At 47.6% G+C, this 22,034-nt stretch overlaps 1 protein-coding gene across 1 annotated transcript in view; it reads right to left on the minus strand.

Moving 5' to 3' along the window:
* SPTBN4 (spectrin beta, non-erythrocytic 4) overlaps positions 1-21,361 on the minus strand; it is a 66,997-nt gene extending 45,636 nt beyond the window's left edge. The window contains exons 1-11 of the mRNA XM_054580758.1: positions 21,169-21,361; positions 10,841-10,992; positions 9,634-9,807; positions 6,567-6,658; positions 5,501-5,581; positions 4,263-4,378; positions 2,177-2,289; positions 1,893-2,080; positions 1,702-1,819; positions 1,280-1,438; positions 282-584 (exon numbers count right to left, since the gene is read on the minus strand). Of these exons, the coding sequence (XP_054436733.1) occupies positions 282-584; positions 1,280-1,438; positions 1,702-1,819; positions 1,893-2,080; positions 2,177-2,289; positions 4,263-4,378; positions 5,501-5,581; positions 6,567-6,658; positions 9,634-9,807; positions 10,841-10,992; positions 21,169-21,340 (1,668 nt within the window). The 5' untranslated portion in view covers positions 21,341-21,361. The remainder of the gene's footprint in view (positions 1-281; positions 585-1,279; positions 1,439-1,701; positions 1,820-1,892; positions 2,081-2,176; positions 2,290-4,262; positions 4,379-5,500; positions 5,582-6,566; positions 6,659-9,633; positions 9,808-10,840; positions 10,993-21,168) is intronic.
* Positions 21,362-22,034: the final 673 nt, after the last annotated feature.

Here is a 22,034-nt window from a genome sequence, read left to right on the forward strand (position 1 = left end):
CCATTTTCCCCTGGAATAATCTTTCTCTCTATGCTTGTCCCTGTCTCTGCATCGCTGTCTCTGTGTCTCTTTAATCTATTTCTCTCTGTGTCTCTTTCTCTACTTCTCTCTCTCTCTGTATCTTTCTCTCACTCTTTCTCATTATCTCTCAGACTTACTCGTTCTCTCTTTCTGTCTCCCTCCCCTTCTTTCTCCATGTCTCCGACAGCCCTTTCAGTGCCTGCGTCTCTCCCGCCCCTCCCAGCGCACCACAGCCACCCTTGCCCCAGTGGGGTGCCCACCTGCATCTCCTCCATCCAGTCCACCATGTACACCATCTCCTGGAAGACTTTCTGCAGGGCCAGGTTCTGCTCGAGCCGTGTCCGCCGGGCACCTACCAGCCCAGTCAGCAGGGCCCACTGGCGCAGGACACTGTCACGTTGGGCTCCCACCCGCCGGGCATCGTAGTAGCCCTCAGCTGCCAATGCCTGGGCCAGCTCTGCCACGCCCTGCACCCGCTCCTCGTAGGCTGCAATGTCTGCCTCGATTGCCTCATGTTTCTTCATGGCTGCCTCCACTGCTGGCAGCTCATAGCCAAAGTTGTCCTGGGGCAGGACAGACCACAGGCGCTCACTCATGCTGCCTCAGCAGCCCACCTGTTACCTTGACCCTGTGTGAACTTGGAAGACTCCCCTATCTTCTTCTGTTACCATCAGGACCAGCCCCATTTTCCACTGTTACCCTGGAGACCAGCCATACCATCCCCCTGTTACTATGGAGACCAGCTCCACCTTTTCCTGTTACCCTGGAGACCAGCTCACCCTTCCCTGTTGCGTCTCTAACTGTAAACTTGTTACCAAGTTGTTACCTAGGAAACAAGCCCCATCCTTCCACTTCCCTAGAGGTTAAGGACCAGATCTACCCTACTCTGTTACCTAGGAGACCAATTCTATCCTCTTGAGTTACCCTGGATACCAGTTACAACCTCCTTTGTCACTTAGGAGATAATTAAATAGTCTCCTATTTCTAAAAAAAAAAAAAGTTATTCTGTCTTCTCTTGTTACCTTGCCAACCAGCCTCACTCTCTATTACCCTGGAGATCAGGCCCACTCTCCCTACCACCACCACCAATCACTTAGGAGAACAATTCTCCCTTCCCACCCTATTGTCACCTAATCCAATACTTCTTTGTTGCTTAAGAGAGTCAAAAAAAAAAAAGAGAGAGAGAGAGAGATCCAGTCTCCCTCCCTGGTCCCAGAGCATCAGCCTTGCTGTCCCTCCCAAGCCACATGCCCAGTACCTGGGATACCAGGCGCTGGTTCTCATTCAGCCAGCTCTCCCGCATGGCCACCTTGTGGTCAAACCTCTGGGCTAGCAGTTCCAGCTTCTCCTGCCGGATCAGCTCAGCCCGTAGGGCAGCCTCCCGCTCATGCTCCGCCTTCTCCAGCTGGCCCCAGGCCTAGGGAAACAGAAGGGGCAGTCAGACTCCCATAACTCTCCTAGTTTAATGCCCCTGGCTTCTCTAAGGTCACTCCTAGGACTAATAGCACTTTTGTGCAAATTGGAGAAAACATGTTCCTTCCTCATGATACTTCATTGCTGGAAAACCATCAGAATGAAATCCAGTCCACAATGGCTACCATGGGAATGGCTCCTCGAGCAGTGCACAGCCCACACAACTCCACAGAGCAGCCTGTCCCTCCCCCACAGCCTCAACCTCACCTTATCGATATCCCAGATGCCACAGCCCTCCCGAGGCACGTAGAGGCGACGGTTGCACACACGCAGTTTGCTCTGGATGCTGAAGAGCAGCACCTCCAGGTTCCCCTTCTCCTGAAACCTGAGGGTGCTTGAGCTCAGGAACCTGCCCCCACACTTCTACCTGCCACCCTCCCTCCAGAGCCGGGCCTCACTTGACGGGCTTCTCCAGAGTGCAGTAGGCTGTGAAGGCCTGAAGTTGCTGCTGCACCCCACTCAGTGAGTTGGCAAACTTCTGGTTGCTGATGAGGCCCACGGTGCGGTGGATCCAGGCCAGCAGCTCAGCAGCCAGCTCCTCATAGCGCTCAATGATCTTCCCCACCTCCAGCACCTGGTCCAGGACCTGGTCCCGCGCAGGAAGCTGGGGTCAGCCCCATTCCAGGCATGCCCCCACGTGACTCCCAGGTTCCCACTCGCCCCGTTCCTTGGTGCCTTATACCTTCCCAATTCGCTTCCCCTCCACAGCCAGAGCCTTCATCTTGGAGAAATAGTGGTAGTAAGAAACCACGTAGGTGATGATGGACTTCTCATCCGGAGCCTCCATGTTGACATCTGAGGGTTAAGGGAGAGTGGGGGAGCACCATGGTGAGCACTGGGGCAGACAGGTCAAAAGGTTGTGGCGGGAGGAGCAACCTACTCTTACGAGCTATATGTCCATGGGCAAGATAACCAACCTATCTGTTTCTTAATTTTTATATTTACTAAATGGGGATCTACTTCATGGGATAAATAGTGCAGGACACATATAAACCACAATAGAGAAATTATCTATAATTATTTTTTGAGCACATCAGTCTACCTTCCACTTCAGGGCCTTTGCACATGCTGTTCTTACATCGGGGACACTGTTCCCTCCTCTGTGTGCCTAACTCCCACTCATCCTCCAGGGCTCAACTCAGATTTCCTCAGACAAGCCTTCCCGTTCGCCCATTTAGAATTGGTCTCCTCCTGTTACTCTCCCTCAGAGCATCTTATCATTCCTTCCTAGTTCTTCCAAATTCCCTATTACAATCTGTAATTAGAGATTCACTTATATAATTATGTCCTTGTCTGCACTTTGAGCTCCATGAGGACATGGACTCTGCCGGTCTTTTTAACCACTCTTCCTGCCATGCCCAGCACACAGAAGGAGCTCAATAAATGTTTACTAAGTGTTTGAGTAGTTTATGAAGATTGAAGTGAGGGACATGAGATTTGGAAGGAGCACAAGCTTGAACCCAAGCTCAACCACTTACTCACTGCAGATCTTTAAAAAATATATCTAAGTTCTCTGAGCCTCAGCTTCCCCATTGTTCCAGCAAGGATAATCAGAGTGCCTGCCATCTAGCAACTCTCTAAGTATTAGAAAGAATAACCTGGCACAGAGGAGAAACTCAACAAATTCCAATGACCATTTTAATTTACCCATCAAATGCACAACATTATACTCAGCCCACCTAGTGAAACTTACATCCTACTAAACACCTACCATGTGCCAGGCACTGAGCACAAAATACAGCTATAAGAGGCAGGTAAAGGAATGATTAAGACCATGAATTCTGGAGTCAGAAGTCCTGTTTACTGGTTTTCAGTGTGACCCTGGGCAAGTGACTTCACATCTCTGAGCCTTTGTTTTCATCACTTAAAAACAGGATCGATCAATTCTGTCCAACCAGGTCAATGTGAGGATGAAAGGGAACAGTTTTGATCACATTCCCAGCTATGTGCTTGGCACATAGTAGGTGCTCAGGAAAAGCACCTGGCTGGTTTGGCTCAGTGGATTGGGTGCCAGCCTGCGAACCAAAGGGTCGCTGGTTTGATCCTTGGTCAGGTCATGTGCCTCGGTTGTGGGCCAGGTCCCCAGTGCGGGGCACATAAGAGGCAGCCACACATTGATGTTTCTCTCCCTCTCTTCCCCTCTCCCTAAAAAATAAATAAATAAACCATTTTTTAAAAAGAAAAAAAAAGGGGATAGCTGCTATTCTAGAGATGGGAGATTGGTGTGGAGTGTGACCATGGGTTGGGGATGAGGCTGAAGTCACAGGGAAGGCTGCGGGAGGGTTGGAAAGGGACAGGGGTGGAGCTGAGGACAGGGCTGGGAATGGGAGCAGGCAAAGGGACAGGCTGGGGATAGGAATGGGGTTGGAAATGGGATTCGGGGATGGGGGTAGGGATAATGTTAGGAAGAGGTGTGGGTTTGGGGATGGGATCATGTTGGGGTTGGGGATGGTGTTGGCTTTGGGGCTGGGGTTAGGGGAGGGGGTGGGTTTTGGGAGAGATGATTGGAGATGGGAAGGGGAGGGGCTCAGGTTGGAGACAGAAATGGAAATAGGTTGGGGTTTGAGATGAAGATGGAGAAAGAGACATGGGGACGGGAAGACGGAGAGATGGGAGGTGAGGAACAGGAGGGGGCTGGAAGGGAGCTGGGGTTCGGAATGACCTTGAGATGTGGGATGGTGTTGGGGTAGGATGGAGTTGAATTTGGGATGGCATTGGGGCTGGGAGCCCCAAGGAGGTAGTCGGGACGGGGGCCATGCAAAGCTCACCCTCAGGGTCCAGCAGACGTGCCAGCCCCAGGTGCTGCTCAGCCGTGCGGAAGGCTCTCTGCAGGTTGTAGTTGGCATTGGACTTGGTGAGTTTGCTGAAGTCCACGAGGTCGGGCCTGGGCAGGGGCACAGAGTGGGCAGGCAGGAGGTAGGCTCCAGAGCCAGTGGGCAAATGGGCGAAAGTCATCCTTGTTTGAGCACCACCTAGGGCAAGGGGCATGAGGGGCACGACCCTGCCGAGGCGGAAGCTGTGTGTGCTGGCCCGTGTCTGTGCGGCATTTACCGTGTGTGTGAGTATTGTGGGCGTGAGGGCACATGTATGTCAGACGCCAGGACGTACACAGTGTGCTGGGTGTGTTTCTATACAATGCTAGGCAGCGGGTAGAATTGTGAGGTGTGCAGCCAGCCTGCCCAGCTCATACCCAGGCTTGGCCACTTCTTGGCTGTCATCTGGGTGAGCTACTTCATCTTTCTGTACCTCGGTTTCCTCATTGTTACTTGTAAAATGGGGATAATAATAGCATGTCCCTCATAGGGTCATTGAATATTCAATGATTTACTGGAAAGCACTTAGAACAATGCTGGGTACACAGGAAGCACTCAATCCTTGTTACCATTATTAGCTGGACCACATTATTGCTGATGGTTTCTGGATGTGTGGGTGCAGCTGGGTCCCCCCCCCATGTATATGAGTGTGTTTGTGTGGGTTCTGGCTTCTGCCACACCAAAGCAAGTCCCTCTGGACCTCTGGGCCTCAGTTTCCCCAGTCTGTCATGTGGACAATCATGGGGTGGTTGTGATCCGTCTGGGTGCCCCACCCTCAGCCAGGTCAGGACCAGGCTCTGAGGTATGACTAGGGGGGTGTGCAGGGAGTGAGAAGGGGGCTCTGGGGGCACACCAAGAGAGGGGGCTGTGGCGGGAGGAAGCACCATGCGCACGCTCGAGTGGGCCCTCCACAGGGGAGTGAGCTCCCCACCCTGGGGACATCTGAGCAGCAGGCACAGGTGGTGTATGTGCATGAGTGTCGGCCTGTGTGCACACATCTGTGCGAAGGCATATATGTTTCTGTGTACACAGGGCATGGGGCCTGGACAGAGACCTGTGTGGGTATGTGCACCTCTGTGTGAAGGGAAATGTGTGTGTGCACAGAGGTGAAGGCACCGGTCCTGGGTCTGTTTACCTGAGGAACGTTGGATAGGTGGCAGGGCAGGGCTGGGTTGCCCCAAGCCAGGTTATACCTGTGCCGGTGAATGAGAGCATTGAAGGCCAAGCCGTCCCGCCAGCTCGTGGTAAAATTCTGGATGTTTACCTCAGGGTAACTAGCAGCATGGAAAGGAGAGACAGAAGCAGAGAGGGAAGAGTCAGGAGGGAAGAGAGAAGGAGGGAGAGACAGATGTGGAAGGACAGACGGATAGATAGATAGATAGGCAAAATACAATGAGCCAGGGAGATAGGGATAGAGATAAAGATAGAGACAGAGACAGAGATTGCAACAGACAGGAGAGGAGTAAAAAGAGGCATTGGGAGGGAGAGAATAAAAGAAGGAGGGAAGAAGGGATAGAGGAAGACAGCAAGATACAAAGATGAAAGAAAAAAGGAGAGGGAGAGAGACAGGAGGGGAGAAAGAAGGGGGGGAGAGAGATAAGAACAAGGAAAAGCAGACAGAGAGATAATAGCTGACACTAGGAGAAACAGATTGCATTGCAAGACAGACAGACAGCCCCAGAAGTATGAGAGACAACAGCCAGTTTCCCTCCTTCCTCCCAGGGGATGCTCTTCCACTTGAGTTTCAGGCCATGGCCCTCCCTGAAGGGCAGAGAGTCAGGAGCCCAGGGCACATGCGCAGCAGAGTCTCTGTACCCCCTCCTGCAGTCCACTAACGGTACCCAGGACCCTGAATTTCCACACAAGCTGCCCAAGCCCTGGTGTGTGCCCTGTTAGCCTGACAGGTGGCTGTTCATGGAGGGGGAATGTCTGGAACCTGGAGCTGGAGGATGCACACATGTGCACATGAGGCCTCTTGAGGTGCAGGATGAGTTGGGGGAGAGAAAAGGGAGCAGGCTAGGGACAGTCCACCACTTTCCAGTATTGACCTCTGAGGAAGCCAAGTTCTAAGCTGGAACCTGGTCTTCCAGATTGATGTACAAGTTTATTCATCAAGGTCAGAAGAGTGGATGTGTTTTATTTACTAGTTTATTAGTTCTGCATGCACCTTTTGACACTTAGGACTTGAGCTGCCCTTTTCACTGTTCCCCAAAGGGACACACGTGGTTAGGGCCCAGGCTGCGGGGGTTGGGGGCTTACCCAGCTGTCTTCATCTGACACCACAAGAGCAGTGCATCCTTGGCAGAACGTGTCTCTCTGTTGTCCTCAGTCTCAATTTTGATGACTTGGATCTGTGAGGATACAAAACAAAGCTGCTGAGGCCTGGAGGACTTGAGGCTGGGAGATCCCACAGCCACCCTGCTGCCAGGGAGGGAAGTAGGTGCTGGAGGAGATGGGAGAGGCAGCTTTGAGCTGGGGTAGGGGCTCAAGAGTGTGAAGATGGGTTCAGAAGTGGGCCAGGATATCCACGGGGGGGCCCGGTGGGGGAGACAGAAGGCAGGGACAGAGCAGGGTCTCAGCTTCCAGGGATGCCTCCTTCCTTGGTGTCTAGGCCGTTCCCTGGCCCCAGCCACCATCACCTCCTGCCTGAGCCAGTGCAGTGGCCTCCACACTAGTCTCCCTGCCCAGTGCCCACAGTCTGTTCTTCGAGTGATAGAGGGACCCTGTGAACACCCAAGTCAGATCATGTGCCCCCCATCCTCAATGCACCGCTCCAGTTCACTCTGGGTAAAAATAAAATTTCTCACAATCTCCTCTCATTATGTCTCTGATGGCACTTTCAACAGCTTGCTCCCCTTCAGAGACCTCTGTCCTCTCCAATAAACCACCACTGCCCTCCCTCCCCAGGGCCTTTGTATTGGCTCTTCCTTTTGCCTGGAACATCCTTTCCCCAGGTCCCCACAAGGCTCCACCCTCTCCTTGAGGTCTGTATTCATGTCACCTTCTCAGTGAGGACTTGACCAACCACTTGATTTTTTTTTTTAAAGATTTTATTTATTTGTTTTTTAGAGAGAGGGGAAGGAAGAGAAACAGAGAGGGAGAGAAACAGCAATGTGGTTGCCTCTCGTGTGCCCCCTACTGGCGGCGTGGCCTGCAACCCAAGCCTGTGCCCTTACTGGGAATCAAACCAGCGACCCTAGACTTTGCAATCTGGTGCTCAGTCTACTGAGCCACACCAGCCAGGGCACCAACCACTTGATTTGAAATCTCAAAATGCACATCCAAATTTCACATCCTCCTTCCCTGCCTTATTATCTCCTTAGCATTTATCATCTATACATTTTATTTCTTCATCTGGTTTACTGTCCCCCCATTATGGACTGAATTGTGCCCCCCGCCCAAACCAAATTTGTAAGTTGACGCCCTAAACCCCAATGCGACTGTATTTGAAGATAGGGCCTTAGAGAGTTAGTTCAGGTTTAATAAATTCATAAAGGTGGGGCCCTAATCTAATATGGATAATGTCCTCATAAGAAGGGGAAGAGACCCTAGCAACCTGACCACACAGAGAAAAGAAATCATGTGAGGGTGTAGAGAGAAGGTGGTTGTGGGTAAGCCAAGGAGAGAGGCATCAGGAGAAACCAAACCTACCAGCACTTTGATCTTGAACATCTAACTTCTAAAACTATGAGAAAATAAATTTCTGTTGTTTAAATCCCTGGTCTGTGGTATTTTGTTGCAGTAACCCTAGTAGATTAATGCACTCACTGCTCTAAAAGTTCCAGGACCACGTGATATTTATCTGTTTTGTTTTCTGCAGTAACAAATGTCTATTTTGTTTCAACTACATGTTATCACACACAGTAGGTGCTGAATAAAGTTCTGAATGACTCAGAATTTAGAGCAGGTTCAAGAGCCTTGGATGGGTGTTCAATACTTGGGCCCTAGACTTAAGAGCTGAGTTTGGCATTTGGGTCCAAGGTAGAAAACTAGGTTCCCAGGAGGTCCCAACCCCTGCTTTAAGGTTCCAGCTACCACCCACCACCCCCAACCCAATGATTTCATTCCCTCATTCTTGACTGATACCTGCCTCCAGCTTTAACCACTCTCCTGAGCTCCATTCCCAGGATCCAGTGGATTCCTAAACACTTCCTTCTAAAGTCCCATACCCCTGATGACCACTGTGCCCCAAAATGACCTCAGTATCTCTCCCAAACCTGCTCTTTCTCCCTGGCCTTGTCTCATGGTGGACCCACTACCCCCAGCCCCCAAGGCAGAGCCTTGGGCCTCGGCCTGGACAGATCCTCATCTCCACTCCTGAACTTCTTCCCTACCTGCCCTCCTCTTCACCTCTCTATGACCCACCCCAGGTCCAGATCCAGACTCTTCCCTGGCTCCCAGCCCCCAATTTTGGTGACTAACCCCAGTACAGAGGGATCTTTCTAAATCTGATTATGCCCTTCCTCTTAATAAAACTCTCCAATCTCTCCCCATGTCGGGTAGAATAAAATCCAAACTGCTTATCAGAAATCACCTACACCCTGGCAACCCCTCTGACATCATCTCCTCCATCACCCCTTGCTTCTAGCCACACCAGTCTTTCTATACTTCCAACATGTCAGCCTCATTCCCACCTCAGGGTCTTTGCATCTGCTGCTGTGTCCCTTACCTGGAATGCTTTCTCCCTTCAACTTCATATGTCATTCAGCAACCAGCTGCCCAGAGAGCCCTTCTCTGATTGTCCAGTCTAAAATCCCAATACCATCAACCTAATATTTTGTATCCCTTTTACTGATTTATCATACTCTCTCTTTTACATAGCTCTTTTTACTTTCCCACCTGGAGCTGGTCCTTTTCACACACATCCCTTGTTTGTGTATGTATGGGTTTGTTTATTGTCTGTCCACAAAGGCAGAAAACTTGTCTGTTCTGTTACTGAACTGAAACAAGATTGTCTATTCTCCAGTTCCATTTCTGCTACCTAGCTGTGTGACCTTGAGCATATTACTTCACCTAACTGGGCTTGTTTCCTCACTGGTAAAATGGAATAATAAATAGTACCTAGATTATAGGGCTTTTGTGTGTATTAAATACCACGTGTTTAGAATAGTGCCTAGAACACCATAAAAAAATACATAAATCATGATCATAGTGATGCTGGTGATAATTATTATTTTTATCATTATTTTCATTTTCACCACCTGGAACAGGGTTCCTGGAGCATATTAGAATTTTCTGGAGTGAATGAACGAATGGCTGAGTGGGTGGAGACTCCCTCCTATGGTCCCACTGCGGCCGCCGGCCAGAGGGAACAGTTGGGGATCACCTGGAAGCGCAGGATGATGGTCCAGACCAGGCCCAGAGTCAGCCGGTGGTTCCCATCCACGATGTCATGCGACCCCACGTTTTCCAGGTGCACGCGCTGCTCCTTCAGAAACTGCAGAGCCTTGTCCACGTTTTCCAGCGAGTGGATCCTCATGCGACCGCGAGTGGGCCTAGGCTAGGGCGGCGGGGCATTGGGAGATGGAGCACCTGATCTAGAGCGCTGTGCCCTGGGCCCCACCTCTTCCAAAGAAGTCTGCCCCGTAGCCACGCCTCCTGGATGTCCAAGCGCAGTCCACGCCCGTCCAGTCTTATCCAAGACCCAAGACCAAATCCTTCTAAAGAATTCTTCCCCTTCTCATAGCCAGACCCAGTTCCCTCCGTGGCTTATTCAAGTTCCTGTCCCCACCCCCTTCTACTGAAGCTCCGCCTCCGACAGGATCATTGTACCACTTATTGTTAAGCCCCGCCCCTGCCTGTAGCCATAGCCCCGCCCCTCTATTTGATCTCAGTCTTAGGCTACCAAAGTTACGCCCAGTTCCATAGCCACACCCCTTCAGGCCCAGTTCTGGAGCTCCGCCCTTTCCTAGCAAGCCCCGCCCGCCCCATCCCGATTTATCTACGGCTCTTCCTTTCAATGGCAGTTTGTTTCTATTCTGTAGCCATGACCCTCACTTCTGAGCCCCAGGCTCTGGATCTTATCTCCATCAGAACCCTGTCCTTCCCGATGAAGCCCCATCCAAACCCAGAAATACAACCGCAACCCACACAACAAGCCACACTCATACAAGAGTTCTGTCTGATCCCCCAGACCCCCACGACCAAAGCCGAGCACCACCCCCTCCCGTCAACAGAGTTCTGCCCATGCTTTATAGTCATTGCCCCTGCTACCTCACTGCCCTGGCCAGTCCTTTCTAATAAAGCTCCTCCCTTCTCCCATAGTCCCACCCCTTCCAACGGAGCCCCAGCCCTGCCCAGAGTCCTGCCCCAAGCAGGGCCCTCACCTTCAACAGAATCCTCGGTTCAAAGACTCGCCTCCAGGGTCCTAACAACTAAGCTCCATCCCTGTGCCCTAGCGCCGCCCTCCCGAATGAGCAGTCTTACCCGCACCTTCTGGGACGCTCCACGCAACCATTGGCCAGGCCCCACTCCCAGCCCATCCCGAGATCCCGGGGCCGATTCCCTTCCCCCAGCCCTCCAGGCCCCCTCACCAGCTGCTCCCCCGACAGCACTTCCAGGAGCCGAGTGAGCACGAAGCCATCCCGGAGGTCGGAATAGAGGTCCCCGATGTGGCAGCCAACGCGGGCGAGGTGCGAGTTCACCCACTTGGTAAAAGTTTTCTTCTGCACGGCCTCCCGCTCATCTGAAGGACAGGTTCTGATAAGGTCCCGCCTCCCGGAGGAACTTCCCCAGGAGCTCCGTTTTGCAGCTTCCCTCCAACCCCCCCCGCCGCCCCCCCCCCACCCTCGCCACCACCCACAGTTGGCAGGACCAGCTCTTCAATTGTATCATTCAAAGATACAATGTCTTTGCGCAATGGGCTCTTCCTACCTGGGACGCCTTCCCCTACCCTCAGCGGCCCACCTGAAGATGGCCTAGTTTGTCTTTTAAACTTTTCCCGAGGTCTCACTTCCACAGGAAGCCTTCCGTGTATCCTACAGCTTCTGGCTCTGTTCAGTCATTCCTCCTATGTGTCCCCCACTGTTCTAGGCTCTGAATACAGGAAGCATCCTTTTGTCACAGAGGTCAGTTCAGTTGGGGCACAGAGAATACACTAAGGAGCTATGGAGGGATCCATGGGGCAGGCAGGGGCAAGATGACAGCTGTGTTTCAGGAATATCTCTGGCTGCTGTGGGGAGGATGGATCAGAGAGAGCAAGAAGGGCAGCCGGGAGACCAGAGAGGAGATTGGGGAAGGCCCCGTGGAAAGAGAGGACAAAGCTAGAGGAGGGAAGAGCTGTGGAAATGAGAGAAGAAGGCATGTTGGAGAGTTATTTAGAGGTGAAAAAGTAAGAACCAGCAACTGACAGGCTGTGGGGAAGGAATTTGCTAGACTGAATGCTCCCTGAGGGCAGGAACCCTGGCTCCTGCTCAGGAGCAGTTGTATCACCAGCTAGACAATGCATGTCCCACATCCCTAGGGTGAGGAGTAGGCAGGTGACTACTGAGGAGAGAGAATGAATAAACAAAATGGAGTCACCATAGCCAAGCTAACAAAATTACTTAAATTAGAATGGGCGGAAACATGAAGAATGGATTTTATATTGCTTTAGCCTGAGGACTTAACTTCTGAACTTAGTAGTTGTGCCTCAATGCCTGGAAATAGACATAGATCCTATAGATAACTCTCTGAAGACTTTAGGAAAGACTTTCAATGAGAAGAACTTAGGGGGAAATGTTCACGTCCGGACCCTTGGCATCTGGAAGATCACTGTCTCAGACAATCCAGAGGCTAACAATGCAGGACTAATCTTTCTCAAGGATGTACTCAACTTTTCTTTTTTCTTCAGAACATTTTGGGTGTTACCTAGTAGCGTTTCCAGAATGCAAATCTTGAGACGCTTGAATAAGACATTGTCATTTAATTTTAGCCAGGTCTTGATTCATTCACACTCAGGTGACACCGCCAATGGGAGGGGAGTGGGAGGATGTGTGCAACCTCTGCCCTGCTTGCTTACAAAGAAATTGTTTGGGGGCTCTCTTACTCCTTCTTTCTTTTCTTAAAAATAACTGCTTTACCATAAGCTATACTACACATAATATAAAATTCATCATTTTAAAGTATAAATTCAGTATTTTTTAGTATATTCACAGAGTTGTGCAACCATCACCACTACTAATACCAGAAATTTTCAACACCCCAAGAAGAGACTACCTATTAGCAGTCACTCCCCATTCCCTCTCCTCTCAGCCCTAGGCAACTATTAATAAATTTTCTGTTTCAATGAATTTCCCTATTCTAGACATGTTATATAAATGAAACCACACAATATATGGCCTTTTGTGTGTCTGGTTTCTTTCACTTAATGTTTCACATAATGTTTTCAAGGTTTATCAATGTCATAGCTTATATCAGTACTTTATTCCTTTTTCTGGACAAATAATATTACATGTGTGGTTATACATTTTACTTATCTATTTATCGGTTGAGGCTATCTCCACTTTTTGGTGATTATGAATAACACTACTATGAACAAGTGTTTCTGTGGACACTTGTTTTCAGTTATCCTGAGTATATACCTCGTAGTGGAATCACTGAGTCATATGGTAACTGTCTATGTTTAACCTTTTCACGAACTGCCAGACAATTTTCCAAATGGCTACACCATTTCACATTCCCACCAGCAGTGTACGAGGTTTCCAATCTCCCCACATCCTCGCCACCACTTGTTATTTTCTGGATTTTTTTTTTATGGTCATCGTAGTGGTTATGAAGTAGTATCTCAATGCATTTTTTATAGTTTCTTTAAGAGGTTTTATTTATTGATTTTCAGAGAGAGGGGAAGAGAGAGAGAAAAAGAGGGAGGGAAACCTGGCTGAGTGGTTGTCTCTCACACCCACCCCACAGCTGTGGGGACCTAGGCCTGCAACCCAGGCATGTGCCCTGACCAGGAATTGGCAACCTTTCAATCCACTGAGCCACACCCGCCAGGGCTCAATGTAGTTTTGATTTGCATCTCCCTAATGATTAATGATGTTGAGCATCTTTTCACATTCTTATTGGCCATTTGTATTTCTTCTTTCAAGAAACAGCTATGCAAAACTTTTTCCATTTTTAATTGGGTTATTTGCCTTTTTATCATCCATACTCTCTTTGCTACTTCCTGTGAATCTATAATTATTTCATAATCTAAAGTTTAACCAAGAAAGGAAACTGCTGCCTGGCCTGCCTTCTCTTCTCCTGACTCCCACAGGCTTGAACACCAAGGTCCACAGAACACAGGATGGAAGAAGAAACCTGGGATCTGCAGTGATTGCTTGGACCTGTACCTCTCTGCCAACAAGGAGGCTCACTGAGGAACTATGCAGGAGGGAGAAATAAGCTTCTAACTCCTGTAAGCCACTATATTGTTTGGGTCTCTTTGTTATAGCAGCTTAGCCTGTACAGATATAATTTACATTTTGTTACTAAATAATTTAGTAGTCACACTTTTAAGGACACACATGAGAAAGTGGTGACAGAAAAGATGCTGAATTGGGTTTTTGGTTATTCTGCCTTCCAACACCAATGCCCATGCCAACAGCAGATTGGGCCAATGCTGATGCCACAGTGGAACGATAGTGCTTCCCCCGAGTGGTGCCAGAAAGAGGACAACTGGAGTCAGCGCTGCCTCTATGATGACGGGCTGTACGACTTTGAGAGATTCTCTCTCCTCTTTGGGCCTCCATTTTCCCACTTGCAAATGAGGGGTTTGGAACAGATCAGGGCTTCTTCAGTGGGTCCTGGGGACTCTGGGTGTTTGAGGACTCATTCTTGAAGGACAAGGATCCACAAGAATATTTTTTTATTTTGTAATTTCATTTAGATGATACCTGAAGAAAATCAACAGAAACATATCCTGGACCATCTGGATGGCAATTTCATAAAGGACTGTGCAGTGAGAGTTGGGTTTTTGTGATTGCAATCTTGTTAGCATGGAGCTGAACTGAAAAGTCCAGAACTGAAATGCCCACAGGGGCCAGGCAGATGCTGAAATGGAGGAAACGAGGCCCTCCTCAGCGCGGGCAGCGGCCACACGGCGCCTGTGCCTGAAGCCTCCGAGATGTGCCTTGGAGCCAGTGCTGCTATATCATGTGATATTCCAAATCCAGGAGCCAAAAATCTGGATTTTTTAAAAGATGTAATCTCCCTGTTTTTAAATGTTGGCAATGGATTTACGTTTTTATAAAACACAGTGGGGGTGAAACCAAACATGTCCCGGAATGCCGCTCCTGACCTAAGATGACAAGGAATGTTTGCTATTGGTGAATGTGTCTGGCTAGCATGCAGGGTGTCTTTGTTTGCCTTTCCAGTGCCACCTGCCACTCTTCTGCACCTGTTCTGGTGTGGACTGCCCTCAAAGGGTGGTTGTCTCTCACATACCCCCAACTCTGGGACCTAGCCCGGTAACCCAGGCATGTGCCCTGACCAGGAATCGGCAACCTTTCAATCCACTGAGCCACACCAGCCCTCAAAGGCCTCAGACTTTCTGTTGGGTTCAGATAGCAGATGAGAGGAGAGAAGAAAGGCCAAGAAATGTACTCCCTCCCTGCCTCACCTGCTTCTGGCAGTGCCTGACTCCTCCCTGCATCCCCTGCTCCTGCCGGGGAGGCCTCTTTTCTGGCTCACTACTGTCGGCCCTGCCCTGCCCTATCCCCTGGGAGGTCTCCACTGGCCACACCTCTGTAAATAGCCCCTTCTTTGAACTCTTCTCTATTTTATCCCTTTGAGAGGGCCACCTTCTTCCTGATAGGACTCCTGTCATGGGGCTGTCAGGACTCTGAGCCAAATGACAATTGTCCTACCTCTGCCATGGGTTCATATTGAATCATTTTATCATTCATATACTCTTCTCCATTGTGGCAATCACCAATCACAAGTGAAATACATTTCCTTAAAATAGGACTTTATTTGTATCTTTAACACTTTGAGACTTCCATACAACAGTGGAAGAACTACTCCTTTATCCATTATTGGTTAAGGAGAAAAATAGAGAGAGACTTAATATGTAAATGATGTGTTTGGATATTAGTCTGGGAATAGTTAGAAAGCTGAAGAATATAAAGTATTGGTGGAAATATGGGAATATCATAATCTTCGTGCCTGCTGGTGCAAGTTATAAACTGGGGCAACCATTCTGAAAACAATCAGAGCCCAATTGAATTAGTGCACACCCCTGTGGCCCAGAAATTCTTTCCCCTGCCTATGTGTCCCCAGAACTTCTTCCATACTGGTTCACAGCATGTAGAAGGGTGTTCAATGCAATGCTATTTGGGGATGAGGCGGCAGGGAGCAGGTTCAGGGCTGGAGACAGCCTAGCTGTCCATCACTGGGAAGGGGACGGGTGAAATACGATGGCTGCACACCACGGACTCTGCGCAGCAGCGAGGACAAACAGACTTGATGTACACAGAGGCACATGGATGAATCTTAAGGCATAGTGCTGAGAAAATTATGCAAAAAAAAGCAACCTGGAATATGACAGAATTCGCATCAATCAGCAACACCTGCACTGACATATACAGCTAGGGCTCCCAGATTTATGAGAAAGTGACATTACAGTTCAGGAGGGAAGAGAAATTATTTTCAATAAATGGAGCTGAGTCAACTGGATATCCATGGGAAGAGGATAGGACCCTTGACCCACACACACTAATAAATACACAATAATAAATGTAATAAATATCATTCAAGTTATAAATCTTAATGTGAAAGGAATACAACAAAGTTTTTTAGAAGAAAACATCAAAGAATATCTCCATGACTGATAGTGGGCAAATGTTTCTTAAAGAAGACACAAAGTGTTAGCCATGCATAAAGTAATTATTAAATTAGACTACATATAAATGAAGAAATTCCATTCATCAAAAAAGCACCGTTAGGAGAATGAAAAGACAAGCCATAGAGCAGGAGAAGATATTCACAGTACATATATCTGGCAAAGGACTTGGACACAGAATATATGAGGGGGGACCCAAAAAACATGGAATCGTTTTCTGGAGGGCAGCCCCTTGTAGTTCAGGTTTCCCCCACTGGGTGAGTGTTCTAGGAACCCATTTGTATCAGCGTACCAGTTGGTGTCATTATGAGAGGCTGCGTTCAGCTTCAGTAAATTTTTTTAAAAGACTCTTTCAACACATTTGCCCATTTCATGATAATGTACCTGCCCACACCGCATTGTATGTTCAGCTGTTTTTGACCAAAAACAGCTCAACTCTCGTGCCCCACCCGCCCTATTCACCTGATTTTGCCCCAAGTGACGTTTTTTGTTTTACCAGATGACAAAGGTTCTCAAAGGGAGATGTTTCATCAATGTGGAAGAGGTGAAACAAAAAAAAAAAAAACAAAAAAAAAAACAAAAAACGGCAGAAGCACTAAAAGGCATCAAAACTGAGGAGTTCAAAAACTGTTTTGAGCAGTGGAAGAAAACATTTCAATAGATGCATTGCATCAAATGGAGAGTACTTTGAAGGTGGCTGAAGTTTAAACATGGAAGAATAAATACATATTTTTTATAAATAAAGTTGGGTTTTTTGGGGGGTCCTCCCTTGTATAAGAACTGAAAAGCTGTCAGAAAAAAGCAGGAAAATACTCAAAAGACTTGAGGGGGCACTTCATAGGATATTCAAATAGTTAACAAACATGAAAAGATGTTCCACTTATTAGTTGTTATTAGTCATCAGAAAAATGCAAATTAAAGTCACAATAAAATGCACACCCACCAAAATAGATAAAATTAAAAAGAACGACCATGGCGAGGTTTGGATACACACCAACTGAGTCACTCATGCACTGCTAGGAAGAATATAAAACCCTACAAACTGGCAGTTTCTACTAAGGTTAGATAAACACCTATGCTGTGACCCAACAATGTCACTGGAGCGGGGCTCTAAGCCAACCACAAATGAGTGCTTACGCCCACCGGAAGTGTGTACTAAAAAGTTTAGAGCAGCAATAGCTTGTAATAGTTTCATTTGTTGTAGTTCATAATACTAGCAATTACTAGGTCACAATAGTCTGATCTGTGATAGCCCTAACCTAGAAGCTACCCAAATGCTCATCAACAGGTCAGTGGATAAGCTATGGTACAGTCACACTGTGGAATACCACACAGGAGCGGTTCTCAGCCTTTTTCATCTCATGGCACACATAAACTAATCACTAAAATTCTGCACACCAACAGATATATTGTATTTTTTGCTGATCTGACAAAAAAATAGGTATAATTTTTATTCATTCATGCTGGACAGCTATTGTTATGCTGGCTGTTGTCGTTTTTTTATTTGACAATCTAAGGGAAAAGAAGTTAGTGTCTACATAGTCAGGTAACGTATGTTTTAAAGACACTTGCGGCACACCAGTGTGCCAGAGTACACGGGTTGAAAATCACTGCTGTGCAGCAATGAAGGAACGCCTGCAAGTACAGGCCAACATGGATCAGTCTCACAGGCGGAGTGTTGAGTGACTGAAGCCAGACATGCAATGGTGCACACTGCATGATTCCATTCATATGGAGTTCAAACACTAGCAAAAGGAATGTGCACTGTTAGAAGTGAGGACAGTGTTTACTCTTGGGATGCGGTGATGGAGAAGTGGCCGGAGGGGGGTTTGCCTGTGCTGTCGTATTCTGTTTCCTCATCTAGGGACTGGTTACATGAGGGTGCTCATTTGTTGAAATGCTGGACAGTCATGATTTATTTGCCTTTCTGTGTGCATGTAGTACTTAATAGAGTTAAACTATGTCTGCATATACACTAATTAGCAATGCACATTTTGTAAACGCATCCACATGTGAAGGAAAGGATGATTGCCTATAGGAGAGAAGGCATTGGTGTGAGAAATGGGACTAAGAGAGAATAAATGGATAACGCGGAGAAGGGCCTCACGCAAACGATAACAGCAAGCCACAAATGTGGGACATGACTAAGGGAACTCTCCGAGAAACGGTCTAGACAATTTCTTAAATGTCTTCATGTGAAAGCATATTATGGAGGACTCTGCCCAAAGGTTTGGCCTTAGTTTGAATATGAAAAAAAAAAAACAAAAAAAAAAAACCATGAGAAAAACAGGCAAAGGGATATAAACAGAAATGCGCCCTAGCAGTCTAGGTCATATTAGCGCTTTGAACAGCAGCATGGTTTCACAGAATAGCAGCATCCCCAAGTTACTGTTAATGTGAATGTTACTAATTTGGTGGTTTGGGTTTAGAGTCCAACATTATGTGTTTTAGTTGTAGAGAACTGTAGGCATAAGAGATATAAACAGCCCCTGGCCAGTGTGGCTCAGTTGGTTGGAGTGTCATCCTGTAGAAACCAAGGTCGCTGGTTTGATTACCAGTCAGGGCACATAGCCAGGTTGCTGGTTCAATCCCTGGTTGGGGTGCATACGAGAAGGCAACCAATCAATATTTCTCTCTCACATTGATGTTTCTGTCTCTCTCTTTCCCCCTCCTTCCCTTCCTCTCTCTCTAAAAGCAATGTAAAAAAATGTCCCTGGATGAGAAGAAAAAAGAAATATAAACAGAATTATATGTTTGTGTGCACTTAAGAAACTACAGTTATAATAATTTAAGTAAGCACAGGGAGTGTATGAGAAATTTTTTTTTCTTAAAGGGGATCTCTACATTTCTCTAGACTAGATACTGTCTGACGTCCACCACTGATATTCTGTGAGTCAGTGATTCTAAGATTTGAAGAGTCCTTGGTCTTCATGTTATCACGTTCCACCTCTGCTTGAAATCTTACCATAGCTCCCTGATGTCCCCACACTCTTCATGGTGACCTACAATGCCCTTCAATATGTGGCTCCCATCCTGGCTGGTATGGCTGAGTGGACTGAGTGCTGGCCTGCGAACCAAAGGGTTACTGGTTCGATTCCCAGTCAAGGGCACATGCCTGGGTTGCAGGCCAGGTTCACAGTAGGGGGGCGGGAGAGGCAACCACACAGCCATAGATGTTTCTCTCCCTCTCTTTCTTTCTCCTTTCCCCTCCCTAAAAATAAATAAATAAAATCTTTTTTAAAAAAAAAGTGGCTTCCACTGGCTCCTCTCTCATCATCATTTATTTCCCCTCCTCATTCAAGTCATTCCCAACTTTGGGAGGTCTTGCATATGCTGTTCCCTCTGCCTCCCACATCAGAGTTTCACTTCTCTCTCTCCTTTAGGCCTCAGCTGAGACATCTCCTCCTCCAGGAAGCATTCCTTGACTCTCCAGACTGAATCAGGCACCTCATCTGGGCTCCTCCAGCCCCTGGGCTTCCCCTTCACAGCCCTGTGCCTGTGCCTCCCCCATCCCAGCCCTGACCCCTCTGTGTCATCACTATCTGGTTGGATCTAACTCTCCCACTGACTGGGAGCCTTGCAGGGGCAGGACCGAGCTGACTCAATCACCCATTGTCCCTCCCATTGTCCAGCAGAGGCCAGGCACAGAGCAGGCACCAAATAAATATTTCATGAATGAAATAATAAATTCTGGAATTCTAAGTTGGTATATTCCCAAGTTTTTAAGCTTCTAAGAGCTGGCGTCCAGGGCACTGTTCATTAGCTGACCACGGGCCCCGGTCCACTCACTCATTTGCGTCACCTGCTTTTCCAGAGGCCCTTGAGTTCATTCAACACCCTGCTTGACGTCTTTTAATTATAAAGTTCCAAAAATCTTAGTATCAAAGATCCCATGATTGTTAAATGTCAAGTTAATAAAATTCTGAGATTGTAAGGGAACTAATTCTGACTTTATGGTTTCAAGATTTTATGATTAAAACTACATATATGTTATGTGTAAAGCCTTCCAGGTCAAGGTGCTAAGGGTTTTATATTTTCAAAGTTTTTGATTATGAAGTTACATGTCTCTGAAGGGTCTTTGCTCATAAATTTTTAGGCTAATGATTAAACTCTTCTAAGATTCTAAAGCCCCATGAATATACAGTCTTAAGGTTCAAGGGTCTACATTTCCTAAGGTCTAAGGTTCTATAACTCTATAGCTCTCTGGTCTTTGCTTACATTGTTCTAAGACGTCAAAGTAGGTGACCAACCATCCTAGTTGTCCCTGAGGGCTTTAGTGCTAAAGCTGGAAGCTTGGGTCATTCTATCACAGGATCCACCTTTCTAATCAGAAATTCTAAAGGGCCCTGACCAGTGCGACTTTGTTGGTTGGGCGTTGTCCCACAAACCGAAAGGTCAACAGTTCAATTCCTGGTCACGGCACATTCCTGGGGTTGGGTTTGGTCCTTGGTCAGGGAGCATGCAGGAAGCAGCTGACTGATGTTTTTCCCTCTCTTTCTTCCTCCCTTCCCCTCTCTCTAAAAATAAGTAAATAAAATCTTTATTTAAAAAAAAAAAAGAAATTCTAAAGGGTTAGGATTATAAGGCCCTAGGATCTATATGTATTAGAGTTTAGATTTCTAAGGGTCTGAGATCCTAGGAGCCAATGATTAAAACTTCTAAGGTCTGTGATTATAAAATTCCATTTACAAGAGTCTCTGTTTCTAAAGGTCTCAGGTTCAAGCCTGACATTCTAAGGTCCTAAAATCAGGCATTTCAGCATTTTAGGATTCTAAGGAAGCATACTTACAAAACTGCATGTTTCTGGAACTGTACATATCTTTAAGGTTCTAAGGCTGCACTGCTCCATACAGCAGCCACAAGCCACATGTGGCTATTTAATTAAAACTAACTACGAATACAAATTCAGTTCTTAGATTGCACTGGCCGTGTTTTAAGTGCTCAAAACCACAAGCACTAGTGCTTAGTATGTTGGACATCACAGGGCACCGAGGCACAACATCCCGGTGGCTGCCCGCTTTCCCTCCGTCTTGTCTCCCACCCCAGCCCTCTCCCAGGTACCTGCCAAGGCCTTGATCCGGGAGCACTCGAACAGTGAGGCCGCAGCAGTGGAGGCCGCAGGCTGCTCCCGATCCCAGCCCCGGTCCGGGCTCTCCCAGCGGGCTGCAGGGTTGTTGTTGTTAGAGGCCAGCAGGCCCTCCATGTTGTCCACTTCTCCTGGTACCTGTGCCATCGGGGAAGGTGAGGCCTGGGGATGGGCAAAGGCAGGTTAGGGCAGGCAGCAGCGCCTGAGCTCAGAGATCCCACTTCGGAGAGCGACTGTTTTTAAGTCCTGTCTTCTCTCTCATCCTCAGCTTCCCTGTCTGTAAAGTGGACATAATAATAATGACAAGCTGGCACAGAGTAGAGACTTGGCAAATCATCACTGTTATTGTTGATATAATTCTATAATGCAGTAATAACAATAATTAACATTTATTGAGCACTTGCACTGTACTCAGTACTTTATATGTATTATCTTATTTAATTCCCACAAATGCCCTAAAGATAGGCTATTATTCAGCCTATTTTAAGAGGAGAAAACTGAGGCACAGAGGAGCTAATTCACTTGCTCATGGACACACAGCTAGTGAGTGGCCATGACTGAAATGCAGACACTGTGATGGCATGATTAATTGCATTAATGGCTCCAATTCTTCCTTATAGCCTTTCTCATATAACTCTTCAGTGTTCTCCTATTATGGCATTGGGAGGGGTGGAAGAATAGGGTGAGGGGACATGCCCCACCCTTTACTCTGGGTTTGGCCACATGGCTTTGACGAGCAGAACTAGGTGGAAGTGCGGGTGAATTCTGAGCCTAAGATTTGAGACCTTGCATGTTTTTGCTTGTGTTTGATGACTGTAGCTGTGAGAAAAACACTGCAAGG

The sequence above is a fragment of the Pteronotus mesoamericanus genome, unplaced genomic scaffold (genome assembly GCF_021234165.1).
Source record: "Pteronotus mesoamericanus isolate MK-2021 breed Mesoamerican mustached bat unplaced genomic scaffold, CSHL_Meso_final contig_639, whole genome shotgun sequence".
NCBI lineage: Eukaryota > Metazoa > Chordata > Mammalia > Chiroptera > Mormoopidae > Pteronotus > Pteronotus mesoamericanus.